At 52.5% G+C, this 14,779-nt stretch overlaps 1 protein-coding gene across 1 annotated transcript in view; it reads right to left on the bottom strand.

The window, feature by feature from the left end:
* The window catches only part of KDM4B (lysine demethylase 4B), a 129,554-nt gene that overhangs the window by 27,457 nt on the left and 87,318 nt on the right, over nt 1-14,779 (bottom strand). Inside the window, exon 10 of the mRNA XM_081136619.1 lies at nt 5,506-5,702. Within this exon, the coding sequence (XP_080992745.1) occupies nt 5,506-5,702 (197 nt within the window). The remainder of the gene's footprint in view (nt 1-5,505; nt 5,703-14,779) is intronic.

The following is a 14,779-nucleotide window of genomic DNA, read 5'->3' as shown; positions in this document are numbered from 1 at the left end:
TTAGCTTGTAGCATTATGATCACTGAGTCCAATGCCATTTGGGTCCTTTGTTCTTTACGTTGACATATTTCTTCATTCTGGAAGCTCGGGAGACCTTCAGTTTCACCCAAGAGTTGCGATGTTCCGAGGTGCACATAATTCTCATCCCCTGTGCCAGACTCTAATCTGAAAACGTAAGTTTTTGGTTCCTGGGAAACGTTCTTTTCTCTTTTTCTGAAACTCCCAGTAGAGGCTGGAGTTCCTCGATTGGGCCTCTGATCTTTCTGTCCTGCTCTCTAGAAGGTTTCCCAAGCTGTTCCCCAAATGTTTTCTTTGCTCTCATTTTAAATGTCCAAGAGCTATCTCTTTCCTAAATGCTTCTTTTTATAGCAACAGGTGCTTCTGTCATAAATGCACAGCCACCCCCCTCCCCCCACCCCAAGGAGAACACGTGAGTTTTCTTCTTCTCCTTGCCTCATCTCTTTCCAGAGACTTCTGCTTTCCCTTTTGTTTGAAACACTCTCTGTCTTCCACTGAGAGTTTCCTCAGAGGTTGAGGGACCCCTGGCTGTTGTGTGAGGTACTAAGAATGTCGTTAGTGGCTGTGTGTGTGTGAGCAGAGCTTGCTGAAGGGGATGGAGAAGGCAGGAGCCCTGTCACTTCTTGGGGGACCCCAACATCAGAATCCACAGCTTTGCTCTGCTGGGCCACTCTGTGACCCAGAGAGGACCCCAGAGAGGACCTTGGGGTTAGGGGCACATGGGGCTGGGAGCCAGGCTTCCACAACCTCACCCTCAGGAAGGCCTCTCCCTTGGGCACAGAACCACCCAGATTTGACCCCAGCAGGCAGCAGGACTACCATCCTCTACTGGGGGGTGCCCCAAGCCCAGCATTTCCTTACACACCTGCCTTCATTCAGCCTACCTTGGTCCCTGTCCCAGGACGTGCCCATATCTCAGAATCCTATGTCTTTCCAAAGTTCCTCAGCACAACCTGGCCACACCCGCCTGTGAGCCCTTGGACAGAGTTTCCTCTGTGCTGCAAAGTCAGGTATCACTTGCCCATCCTTCCCTTCTTTTCCAAGTCTGCTGTCGCTGTGCAGCTGTCATGGTCCCCTCTCTTATTCTTTGTCACTCCTTTATGGTCATTTAGTGGCATTTCAGGGGAGGATGGAGATAAACATGCACTTCACTTGTCAGGCTTAACTGGAAGTCACTTAGTTAAGTTTATACAAACCAAATATTGGAACCAAGTCCAAACACCTGTACTAATATTTCCAAGATGAAAGCAGGTGTCCTTGAACCCCAGATGGCACGAGAGGCAGAGTGGGGGCTCCCCATGGGCCCCCACCCTATGCAGTGGGCTCAGAGTGGCTCCAAGCTCAGTCACCGAGGGGCCCAAAGCACACAGTCCCTCTGTACCCTAAGGCAGGGCTGTCGACTCTCACGGGACCAGCTTTTGCCCAGAACTTCTGACTCCACAAGGGGAATTTGGTGTATCCAAGGCTGCTGGTGCCAATGTAGTCCCTGGGTCAGGGTGCAAGGGTCTGTGAGCTGTGTACCCCAGGGCCCTTCTCCCCTACACTCAGCCCCAGGACATGCACAGCCTTTCCTCCTAACACTCCCTGCCCACACAGACAAGTGGGTGTGTGGCGTTTAGAGGCCTTTGCCTCTGAGATATTGCCAAGGGTGTCCTGGAAAAGGACAATTTAGGAAGCATTCAGTGAGTCACCAGAGCAACAAGCTCCTTCAGGGCCTGGCAGGCCCCAGAAGGGTCACAGGGCCCATCCATGAGTGGCCAGAAGTTGTGTCTATGGGGAAGGGCTCAGGAGTGTGGCAGGGCCAGGGCAGCCCTGGCGGGAGTGGGGTCAGAGACTCAGTGGCATCCAGTGTCCGGTCAGGAGGCATCAAAGGGGGCACTGGAGCTGTTCCTGTCTCGTTTTCATGGTGATCTGAGGGTGGTGGTGAGAGGTGGTGTGGGTGGGCAAGCAGGGCCAGGGGGCCTCTTGGCCACAGTCAGTTGATAGCCTCCCCCATGGATAGCTGGAGGTCACAGCCAGTGGAACCAGTAGGGGCTGGGGTAGGTTGGGAACCAGTGGGTCCCAGTGAGGAAGCTCGTCTTCTCTCCATTCCCCTCTTTGCACTAGCGTGGTGGTGGCAGCTCAGATGTTCTATAAGCATGTGTGCAGCAAGCTGAATGCACACCTGCTGCAACATGTGGTCGATGGGCTACATTTCTTGATGTTCTCATTGGAAGTAACAAGGAGGTGAGAGAAAACGAGTCTGCACATGGAGAAGGTATTCAGGGAGGAATGGGAGGAAGGAGGAGGGGGGCCTGACAGAGACCAGGCCTGGGCAAGGTGCCAGACTCTAAGGTGGCCTATGCCAGCGAAGCAGGGATCCACCTGGTGGTGAGGGCCAAAGAGGCCACACAGCAAGGAGCAAGAAGTCCAAGCTTTGTGCCCTGTTTGTCATGGGGGAGGGTCAGTTTATTCAACAAGATTTAGACATGGAAGATAAATCCATGGGAGAGTGACAAGAACTAGAAGATCATTCTCTCCCAGGGAGGCCTACACCAGGCCTCTGCTCCAAGATGACATGTGGGGCACAGTGTGGGGGGCTCTCAGGAAGGCTAGACCCTCAGTGTGTGGGGGGTGGGACCTGGCTGAGTCAATCTGAGCAGGGACCAGGGAGAAGCTGCAGGGCCAAAGGACGAGATTGCAGGGGGACACGAGGGTTGGGAGTGGGGGGAACAGCAGATGGACATGGGGTCCACCACAATGCCACACCTTCTGTCTAGGGCAGGGGTTCCCAACCAGGGACACTGGGTGGTACCAAGACGTTGTGGTCATTAGGACTAGGGGAGCTCCTGGCATTAACTGGGATGGGGAAGGGATGCTGCTCAACACCCTATTGTGCCCGAATAGGCCACTCCAGAGAATGACCATCCCCAGTGTCCACAGTGCAGGGGCACAGGACACAGTGAGGGGGGCACACAACCCTGATCTAGAAGCCACATTTGCCCCTACCCCTATCTAGCCCAAGCCACCCTTCCCTCAAAACAAACTCTCTGAGGCTCAGGGGAGCAAACCCTCCTCAGTGGAGACCAGGCACAGCTGCGGAGGGGCAGGACCTCCACATGTTGTGGGCCTGGGGCCAGGAGAGAAAGGTACAGGCAATTTTGAGAGTCACTGACTCATAGGTGGAGGGGTAGCAGTCAACCTTTTCAGAGAAAGCCCCTCCATGACTTAAAAAAGGGGGGAGGGGCGGAATCAGTCTTATTTTACATAATGAAGCCTTTAAAGAAAATTATATCCTTGGGAACAGGACTTAATTTGTTATTCAATCCCACTGCTGGAATATTACAGCTCCCTAGGTCAGAGGCAAAAGAGGCTGAAGCGAGAGAGGGATGCTCCAGAAAGGAACAGAGCATGACAAGCAGGCCAGGAGCCCTCCACTGAGGGCTGATTGGCCTGGGGGAGTGTGAAAGGACAGTGGCAGGGAGAGGGCCTGTGGGAAGCTTCCTCTGCACACAGAAGTCTCCAGCTAAGGGAAGCACAGCTGCTGGGGCGCCCTGGTCCTCTAAGCCCATCCATTTCTGGAGTGTGAGCTTATTTATTGGCAGTCTGCTCTGTTGACCAATTAGACTGAGCCACAATCAATTAGCCATTATGCAAATATTGCGTCGGACTCTGTTTTGCAAGCTCACCCTGCTGGGAGGGATCAGGAGCGGCACAGATCGGCCTCACTGAGAAGCTGCTTTTCATGAGAACACAGGAGAGTGGGAATCAAAAGGACAGACAACAAAAGAAATCAGAAGAGAGACTCACCTTCAGGCGGCTGTCAGGAACAGATGTGAAAGCATTCCGGGCTGATGGAACATTCTCAAAGAGAGAGGCCAGGGGGTGGGAAAAATATGTGGGTAAAGCCAAGACAGCCCAAGATTCTGGATTCACAGATGAATGTGCTGAAAACTAGAACAGCACCGTTGGGGAAAAAGGTTCTGGACTGGGCATAACCACTTGGTTGGGATGATTTTTCCCAGAAAGAGTTCCAAGGGCATTTCTACAGTGTGTGGGAGTGCCGCCAACCTGGCACAGCCAAAGGAAGGAACTGCCCGAGCACCCACCCCCTCAATGGTCAGTCAGTGGGGCCAGCTGTCCATCATCAGTGGGATCAAAAGAAGTCAGAAGTGACCAAGAGGCTGCAGATGGAAAACCTCACCCGAGGCCCATATCCACAGCTGCCTGTTTTGGTGTGGCCCACCAGCTAAGAAAGTTGTTTCTGTTTTATAGGGTTCAACAATTAAAATAATAATAATACCTTGTGACATGTGAAAATGATATAAAATTCCAATTTCAGTGTCCACAAATAAAGTTTTATTGGGGCACACCATGTTCATTATTTATGCAACGTCTACTGTCTGTGGTGGCTTTCACAGAGTTGAGTGGTTGCAAGAGAAACTGTCTGGCCCATGAAGCTGAAAACATCCACACTGGTCCTTTGCAGGAACGCTGTCAGGCTACTCTGAGCTGTCCCTCCCTGCCACAGTGCACAGCCAGGGCCCAGCGCGGATTTGCTGAACATTCCTTGGGCACCAAAATGAGTCTGTTGGAACTCTGTCTGAGCAGCTCAGAGTCCTGAAAGCCTTGACGTTTCCCAGAGAAGAGAGCAAAATGGGACCGATGCTTCCAGGGCTGCAGGGTGATGCCAGGAGCACAGCGCTCACTGATGTTTCACTCCTGGCAGGAAGTCAATTTCTTCCTCCTCCCGGCTGCCACCCATGTCCCCATGGCTACGGTGCTAATGCCAAGAGGGTGCAGCCACTTCACCCTCTTTTCCCCTAGTAGACTCCAGGCGCAAGGCTGGGCAGCCACCATGTTGTCATGAAAGGCAGAAGCCAGGAGGGGGCTCCCTGAGATGGAACAGGGGTGGCAAAGGATGTCCCTGGGGGAACAGGTGTCTCAGTGACCTCCATGACTGTGAATCTGAGCAGCACATTATCGGAAAAGCCAAAATGAGCAACCAAAACAGAAAATGGCAGGGGCCGGTGGCCCACACAGACCAAGCACTGGACCCCTATGCCCCATGGCTCCAGCAAGGTACCTGCCATCACTTAGAGCCAAGAAGGGGCCTGGCAGCCCCAGCATGGAGACATAGGGCTCTCTCACCTAAGGTCACAAGCAGAAGAGGAAGAGGGACAGCGTGTGCAGTCCCAGAGAGGAAACCAGATTGCTGGAGGGTCAAAGGGCCAGCCTCCCAGAAGCCAGGAGGGAAACTGAGTCTAACAACAAAGACACCGCCTGTTGTTAAGGCCCACCAACCTCAAACTGGAGGAGGTCAGGGCCTGAGAAACACACTCTGACTCAGAAGCAGCAAGAAATGGAAGAAGAGGAGGAGGAGAGGAAAGGAAAAGAGAGAGAGGGAGGGGGCAGCCTGCAGCCACCTGTCAGCTGGGACTGGCTGGGGTGGGGGTCATTTACAGTCACCAGCAGAGCCAGGCACAGGGCAGTTCCTTGGCAACTCACCTTCGGAGGAGCTTGGCCTTGAGTGAGGCCCGGGAGGTGCTCCAGGTGCTGAGCTCGGGGCTGCTCAGGGCTGTGGGCCTGGTATGGTCGAGCACGGTGAGGTCTTTGCCTTGCTTCCACAGCTCATAGCGCTCTGGTTGCAGGATGCGCACGAAGACGTCCATGGAGATCTTGACCATGTCCTTCCGGCACGTGCACTATGGGGGGCAGGAGAGAGACCCTATGAGCCCGAGAGTGAGACACCCCACACTAGAACTTCTATCATGAGACAGGAAATGGCATATCTTCCTTTCCCAGGTGAAGGTAAATGGGAGCCTCTGGTCCACCAGCTGGCATATAGTGCCAAGGAACAAGTGCCAGGTGGTCTGGAGCAGACATTGCCTTGAACAGGAAGGTCCCTATGTCCTGAAGCTTCAAGCAAGGTACAAACATGTGATGAGGACAGGCTCAAACACCACTGAACACCACCCTCTCCAACAAACATGTTCTCAGAGCCTCTCCCTCCATGTTATAGTGTCATGGTGGCCCCCAGGGCTGGGCATGTGCAGGAGTAACCATACCGCACGTATTCTGGGGGCACTTGACATTTGGGGCAGTTGTGGACCAGAGAAGTCAGCCAAGAATCCTAGAATCTGGGCTCCGACAGGGAGCCCTCAGTCAGCAAGAGGAACTCAAGTGGAGCTGGCCTCCTGCTTTCCTGTGAATGGGGCCAAGACCAGATCGGAAAAGCATCCTATTGTGAGAGGTAGGGAGAAACAGAGGGGACTTCTAATCTAGGGCAGGGCTGGCAACCTACATAAAGGGCCAAGCAATAATCTTTTCAGCTTTGTGGGCCACATGGTTTCTGTCACAACCTCTCAACTCTGCACTGTGGCTAGCTAGGAATCATCATAGATACTACATAAACTAATGGGCATGGCTGTGTACCAATAAGACTTTATTTATAAGAAGAGGTGGGGACCAGATTCGGCACAGGCTGTAGTTTGCTGGCTTCTGGTCTAGACTCCAAAGGATCGATCAGCCCTTGGAATGGGTGGCAGACTTCTGGAAGAGGGGTCACCACAAGGATGGCTGAAGCTGTGTGGAAGCTCAGGAAAGGGTTGCAGAGGATGAGGGGATCTCAGGGGTGGCCTTAACCATGGGGTGCCACACTTGCACAGTCCTTGCCTCCTTCTGAGGACACACATACCTGGGGACACACCTGTCCTGAGAACCGTGGCAGGAGGCCTTGGGGTAAATGCCCTGCAGGGACACCTGCACTGGAGCCCCCGAAAGCTGGGAACGCTCGTGGCTACTCTATCTGACTCTCTGTCAAATAAACATGCTCAGGAGAAGCCCATTTCCAACCATGGCTAAAAACTCATTTCCATTTTAAATGCACTTCTCTGCCTCCTTTTACAACCTTCTTGCTATCACTGCCACTTTCTCAGTGGAAATGCAGGAAACAGAAAGGAAAACACTTAATTAAATGAGGCAATTATGTACCTTGCCCTGACAAGTCCTTCAAACTTCCCTCAATTTCCTCAGGAAACAGTAAAGTATTTATGACCCCAAATCTGAGGCCACTGGGGGTGGGAGTGCAGGAGAGGCTGTAAAAAATGTCCCAGGGAAATTCCTGCAGCCCCAGCTCCCCCACCCCATCACTCCTCCCAGCCTGGATCTGGGAGCTTGGACTCTGGAACAGCAATGACACAAGCACGTTGAGAGGGAGGGAATATTTATGGCCAAGAGATTCCCAGCAAACTCAATTCATTTAATGAAAATCTGCACAACACAGAAAGGCTAGCAGAGTAATTTGGCTGCGGAATGGCGAGACCACAGATGGTGTCCGTGTTTCAGAATCCTGGCCCAGCCGTGGCCTCCCCTGTGTCACCATCAACAGCAGCTTAAGGGATTTATATCGAGCAGCTCCACAATTGCTTTTCCTTTAAGTAATTGAAACAAGCACCTGTGTGCACTCATGAAAGGGAACACATAGACAAGAGCCAGGGAGACAACTGCCCTGATGACCTGGAGCCTGGCCTGGCCTCCTCACCCAACCAGGACGAAGCCACTGGGGACAGCCACTCTCAAGGCTGTGCAGGTTCTGCGTGGAGATCTGGGGAGCATGGGCACCTGGTGAGGAAGCAGTAGGAAGAAGGCAGGGTCCTGTGGGTTCCACAGGAGGGAAGTGACAGCCTACTGGATTTAGGACTCAGTGACCTCTGTGGACTGAGCAGCTGAGCTCAGGTGCAGGCACTGCAGACCCCTCACTCTGGTTTCAGCCTGGCAGTCTGGGTAAGGAAGTTGCTAAGGTAACTTCCTACTAGGAACTTTCAGAGGCTTGAACATGCCAGATCCCTCAACAGCTCCCCACACCTGGCCATTTTCTGTTGTGGGGCCACGTGCATATGGAACATCACATGTGCTGTTTCGCTTCGGCCCAGGAGCAAGCACAGAGCGCCTCTGCCAGCGCAGGCCATCCTGGGAAAGGGATGGGAGCAGGCCGGAGGCCAGAGGCTGGTGGCGGAGTCCTCAGGGCAGCCTCAGAGCAGCACCCAAGGAGGTAACTGAGTTTGAGAGCAAAGTACTCTATTGTTTTCACCAATAGTCCCCCTCCAGCCCCTCTTGGGCTCCCAAATCTTCTGGGTCAGGTGTTTTCATAAGGATCTGCTGGATTGACTAAAACTGACAGCTTCTGCTGCTCTCATTCCAGCTCCTTGACTTGGCGGTCCCCCATCAGCACCGCAACAGAGACAGAGTACACCTCCCAAGGGAATTTGGCCATGTCACTAGTCTCTGGTGGAGAAATAGAGCACAAAAGGGGGAGGAGGTCTGAGGGGTCCCCTGAATGCCCCAGGGCCCTCTATACAGAGGCATAAAGCACTCAGCCACCAGAACCATGAGAGGCAGGGGATCATGCTCTGAGAGGCACTAAGTAATGAGGACTCTGAGTGGCCAGTCCTGCTCAAATCAGTCAGGGCCCAGTGGCTAGTGGTTCCATTAGTGCTGAGTGGGGCATCTAGGGACAGATGGAGTAAAGAGACAGGGACATGGGGGGGTGGGATGGGGAATGCAGAGTTCATGGCCTGGGGTCCCAATGATGGTCTGTTCCCACAGGTGGTCTGTTCTGAGACAAGCTGCGTTTTCAGCGGGCCCCCTTCCCAGGCCTGCCTACTTGTGTTGGGATGGGCCTCCCGTCCAGAGAGTGGGCTTGTCCACCGAGGGCTCAGCCCCTCACCTGCTCACCCCATCCCAAGATTCTGGGCCCAGCACCTGTGGCCCCTCCTCGTTTATCAGTGATGCCGGCAGAGTGAAGAGGCACGATTTGGGCTGGGGCTGCTGGGTGAGCACCCCTCTCAGCACCCCCAACACTCATGAGCAGAAACTGGCTCTCAGATGGTGCCTAACATCAAGAGAGGCCTGACAGCCTGCAAAGTGTGCCTCAAAGAGCCCTTGACAGGGCCACCATTCCAGGAGCTAGCTGTCTGCGCCAGTTTAATTAGCAGAATGCATTCAATGACGCTCCCTGAACACAGGAGGAACAAGTGCTGTTTCAAGTGACAGCAGCAGAGAGAAGACACAGCACTACCCCCTGCACCACCCCCCCAGAGGAGGAGGGACAAGATGGCCTGGCCATCATTGCCCCATGCAGCCCCCAGCAAGGCCAGGCAGCTGGAGACAACAGACACCAGCTACCAACCAGACAGAGACGGAGGTGCAGCTCTGACAAGCCCTGAACAAAATTTGGACTGCGGCTCCTTTCAGCAAGAGCTTCCCTCACCTCCCCTTCCTAGGGATCTTGCCCAAGGAAGTGAAAAATCTAGACAAAGCCATTCTCTGCTTCATTACTGAGAGAAACACACACACACACACAGGAAAAACTCTAATCGTGCTGTTCAACAATTGTGGACAGATTGCATAAATGATAAATCCCACCGATGGTGCCATTTAAATAACAGAAATGTTCTTAGGACAGGTCTGTTATCTGAAAAAATACAAAATGCACAGTCAAGAATACAGTAAAGCCCCAATTAAGAGCAAAAATCTTTAGAAAAAGCCAAGGACATTCATCAAACACCAACCATGGTTCTTTGTGGAGTCAAAAAAAATGTACTATTTTATTTTTCTAAATCTCTTTATTGAGCAGGTAAGTGATTTAAGTCAGAGTGGCCAAATTATGGAGTGTGGACAAATCTGGCTCACCACCTGTTTTTGTAAACAGTTTTTTTGGCACACCACCCTATCTACGGTCGTGTTGGTACTGCTAAGGCAGAGCTGAGCAATCACCCAAAGGCCGCATGGTCTGCAAATCCCCAAATATTCACTATCTGGTCCTTTACAAAAAGTTGGTCCAACCCTGATTTAAGTCATAAAGTAATTTTTACAGGGTACCTTGAGGTGTAACGACCTTGGTGTTGAACTTCCCACATGCCAACTTTAGTGAACTGTGTAAGCGACTACAGATGTGTGCTATGCGCTGAAATATATGTTCCCCCCAAACTCCTATGTTGAAGCCCTGAACCCCAATGTGACTGTATCTGGAGATGGGCATCAGGAGATCATTAAGGTTAAATGTGGTCATAAGGGTGGGGTCCTGATCCTATAGGACTGGTATCCTTTTAAGAAAAGGAAGAGACCTCAAATCTCTCCCAGGCCCCTCACCCCCACATGTGAGGACACAGTGAAAAGTCGGCCATCTGCAAACCAGGAAGAGTCCTCACCAGAATCCGATGACACTGGCACTCTGATAGACTTCCAACCTCCAAAATTGTGAGAAATAAATGTCTGTTGTTTAAGCCGCCCAGTCTTCGGTACCTTGTTACAGTAGCCTGAGCTGACCAAGATGGATATCCTAGAGAGAACTTACAACTGTCCCATTTTTTACTGAGTATGGTGGGCTGCACACTCCCCACCTGCTTCCAGAACCCAACTCTCACCATGTGCCAGGAGCATTTAGAGCCTGTTGACCAGAGGCCTGGTCTCAGGTTCCACCTCTAAGTCACCTGGCCCCCTATCTGCAACCCGAGCTGCCACTCACGGTGAGGAACACTCCCCCAGAGCCCATCGGAACCTCAGTGGGCTGGGCCAACTGCACTTCACCCACATCTGAGCCCAGAACCAGCCTCAAACAGGACCTGGTGCCCAATGGGACCTGGAGGCACAGTTCCCCTCCTAGCAGAGGTGCCAGCTCTTAACCCAAGCCACAGATTTCACACAATCTGCCTGGGACTGCCCCAAGGTTGTTTGTGTTAATGAACTCAGACACTCAGAACTAAAGGAACACAGGATCCAGGTCTTTGAAATGACACATAAGGAATGAAACGGTCAGGCCCCTGGGCATCCAGTTTACTGAGAAGTGTGCCAGGACCTACAACAGAAGGTGAAAAACGGACAGCCTTCGTGATGGGGTCTTCTTGTTCTATCTTTTGTGGTGATGGGTGTGTGGGTGGGGGGGTCCCTCTTCTCACTGAATCAGTCCCAATATGCTACCCCTACAAGCAACATTTGTGTGCTGCTAAGGAAAGCGTCTAAGGTGAGGTCCAAGTTACAGGTCTAGCTTCCCTAACAACAGAGCATTGAGTGAAACTTCCTGAGCCTTCAGAACAGTCTGACTGAGAGTGGATGCACTCACTAAGGGCCTTCAATTTCCCAAGGTTTTAGGTGTCTAAAAAGAAAGGCAATGATCTTAGATGAGATTCTGCAATTGAAGTCATAAAAACCCAGAGCAAAACTATTTCCAACTTTTAGCTCAAAATGAGTCCCATTTCCCATGTCTGAACTATTATATGCTCTGAACTAATAAGGCTGAATTGATGCAGTTTTACCACACAACACTGAGCCCTGCTCTGCAGTAGCTTACGGTGGAATTGTGGAGAAATACACACATGAGGAGACAGGAATGTGGGTGCAGAGAAGAGCTACATCCACTAAGGGTCCACTTGACCCTCCCCCCCTTGGTTGCCAGGAAGGAGCACCTACTATGTGTTCTTCTCATTCTGCCACTCCAGTTATTGGCATTTTTGCCCAGATGAGGCCCTGGGGGAGAGTCCCTTCTCTTGTCTCCTCATCCATCCCGTAACTAAGGCTCATGGACTCACCAGGGTCCCCCAGAACCCTGGTGTGCCTGTGCCCAGCTTCCGGTCTGTGGGAAAAGGGGGCAGAGAGAGAAGAAGGAGGAGATGGGGGACAGGACAAGCAGAGAGGGGAGGGGAAGAAAGGTGGTGGGAAGGGAAGCCACAGGGAAAGGGAAGGGGAAGGGGAAGAGGAAGGGGAAAGGGAAGGGGAAGGGGAAGAGGAAGGGGAAAGGGAAGGGGAAGAGAGGGGACAGAGAGAGTTTGGCAAAGGGGGGTCTGGCAAGGCTGGGAAAGTTTGGCAAGGCTGGAGACTCACAGGGCAGAACCCTGGCCACCAGGGCTCAGGCCATTCCCTACACAGTGTGCCCCAACACAGAGCCTCCTGTCATACAAGTATCGGCCAATGTGAACCCAGTGGCTCAAGCCTGTCACAGGCTCATACAAAAGGCCGGGGGTCTTGAGAGTTCCAGCCAGAAGCTCAACAAGATGCACACTTGTCACTTCCAAATGACAAATGACAAGAGTTACAACCACTGACTCTAGGGGCCCTTGGCCTAATGTGAACACCGAACCAAGAGCAGGGAGGCTGTCACCCTACGTCAGAAGACTGACACATCAAGCAGCCCGACATTCGTGCAAGGGTCTCCCAGGACATGCTGCTAAGTTGAGGAAAATGAGAAACAGGGCAGGGCAGAGGTTTGCCATCAGCTATCAGAGCAGGGCCCCAAGCAGAAACAAATAGATTTCTTCTTTCCAAAGCATGAAAAACAGAAATTGGAATGTCATCTGGCTCAGAGCTGGTGGCCCGTGGGGCCCAGCAGCACTAGGCTGGAGCTGTCCCAGCCACAGAGAGCGGAGGGTAGAGGGCAGAGGGCAGGCTCAGAGGGCCCATGGCACCTGGACTCCCCAGGCTTAGGGCACGTGGCAGGGGACCTCCCAGAGCAATCAGCCACCAGCACAAGACCCTGACTGCCGCTGGGGTCCCCAATGCAGGATTATAACGGAGGGCTGGCAGCCTCGACTCCACCTCTCCCTCTAGGCTTGAAAGCAAAATAAATGTAACCTTTTCATAGAAATGAGTAGGAATGACCAATATAACCCAGAGGATCTTACTATTTGACATTTCCACGGTATGAGGCGTGCAAAGCACTTCACCACCACTCATGGGCCATTACCCACAAGTGGGTCTCAATCAGTAAGGGGAGGCTCTCATCTCCTAGTCCTACCCCCCACCCCCAATGCCTGGTCCCTCTCCAAACCTTCCCCCAGGGGTGCCCAGCTCCACATTCTCTACTCCTCTCTGGCCTTGATCCTTGGCAACACTGAGGCACCAGGGCCCTGACGGCTGAGACTGGGCTACCTCAGAGCCCTGGGGTCTTATCTGCCACATTTCCCCCAATTTAAACAGCACTGATCTTTAATCAGAGGCCACCTCTTTTTAAAAGGCTGACTAGACATTAGGGTTTGCTCATATAAAATAACAAAGTGGGAAAGTAGAGATAAGGGCCTAAAGAGAAAATTATTAAATGTGGTTCAATGAAATTATCAACCCAAACAGCATCTGACTACAGGGACCCTCTCTCTAATCTGAGCAGCAGCACCAACTCTGGCTCTATTTCAGGAACCAGACAGGATGTGCAGGGCTACATGGGGCCCAGCAGACTGTTCAACATCCTCTGAGACTGCCCTGTGGTGCATGGAGGTGGGGGCCCTCAGAAACAGCATACGAAATGGCGGGGAGAGGGGGGTCAGGCATGGGCCTGTCTCCCAGCTGACGACTCATTGTCACCTGCAGGGCCATACATTCAAACTGAAAGGCCCCCTTTAGTCCATCAGCACTTCCTGGCCCTGGCCACTGAGGTGCAAACCCCGTGACCATTCAGTGCCCAAGACACTTCCACATGTCCTATATCTGTGCTGTTTGGTGTGGTCGCCACTAGCCTGCATGGCTCTTACCTAGAACTTGTAGTTACAACCAAGGTCCAAAATGTTTAATTTTACTTCATTTTAATTAATTTACAGTTAAATGACTGTGTGCTCAGCTAGTGTTGAACAGTGCAGACCTGGCACTTGTCCCTCCTTCTCTCTCTGCTGACTAAGTGGCCTCACTGTGCACCCAGATACTTGCCCCCCTCACTCCCTGCACCCTCCATGTTCCTTCTGTTGAAGTCCCACAGGCCCCACCCTAAAACCTAGGCCCAAACTCTCCCTCCTCTCCACCCCACCCTGCACACATCCGGGCAGTCTCACCTCCTTTCTCTGCTTCCCTCAGGGACTTTGCACTTTTTGTTCCTGGTCTGGAATGCTCTCTAGCTTCTAAGCCCTCCAACCCCCGTGCTCCCAGGGATACAGGGCTGAAGAGTGCTCCCAAATTCCTGCCTACCAGGTACCTAAGAAGAGGACCTGATTTCAAAATAGGGTCTTTGCAGATGTAATTGGTTAAGGTGAAGTCCGACTGGATTAGGGTGGGCCCTAAATCAAATGACTTATGTCCTTATAAGAGAGACAACTACACAGAGAAATGGCCATGTAGTGACAGAGGCAGAGATTAGAGAGACGTGTCTACAAGCCAAAGGACACCAAGGATTTCCAGCCACCCCCAGAAACTGGGAGAGGAAAGAGGGACCCTCCCTGGAGCCCTCGGAGGATGGATGGCCCTGCCTGACACCTTGGTCTAGAACTTCTGCCCTTCAGATGGGGAGAAGACAAACTGCCGTTGCCCAGCTCCCCAGTTTATGGTATTTTGTGACAGTGGCCCCAGGACATGAACACATCAGGGTATCATTGCAGCATCGACTGGAACCTCCCCTCCTCTAAGCAGCACCTGTGGCCCTGCTGTCGCTGCCCAGCTCCACCATCCCTTTTGCTCTTTGCAGCTTCTCTAGGGTCAGAAATCTTTTGGGCACTCTTGTCCCTTATCCATCTCCTCCTCTGTACCTCATCAGTCTCATTCCATATCTCTCAGCAGCTGAGCAGTGACTTGCACGATGACTGCTGAGTGGGTGCCAAACAACAGGAGTGACAGTTTGTTTCTCAAGGAACGATCTGGGTAAAGGTTGGGGGGTATACCTGGCACTTCAGCCCACAAAGCGTTAACCACCCAAAGATGGGGGCAGAAAACCAGCCAAGAAGGTGGCATCTGCTCTGAAGGCTCACAGACACAGGCCCCCTGTTTCTGATGTAATTACCAGCACTGCAGCAGAGATGCCACAACAAAC

This window comes from Miniopterus schreibersii, assembly GCF_964146895.1.
Source record: "Miniopterus schreibersii genome assembly, chromosome: 4".
NCBI classification, from domain to species: domain Eukaryota; kingdom Metazoa; phylum Chordata; class Mammalia; order Chiroptera; family Miniopteridae; genus Miniopterus; species Miniopterus schreibersii.
Note: the sequence above shows the minus strand (reverse complement) of the source record. Positions and strands in the feature narration are given on the sequence as shown.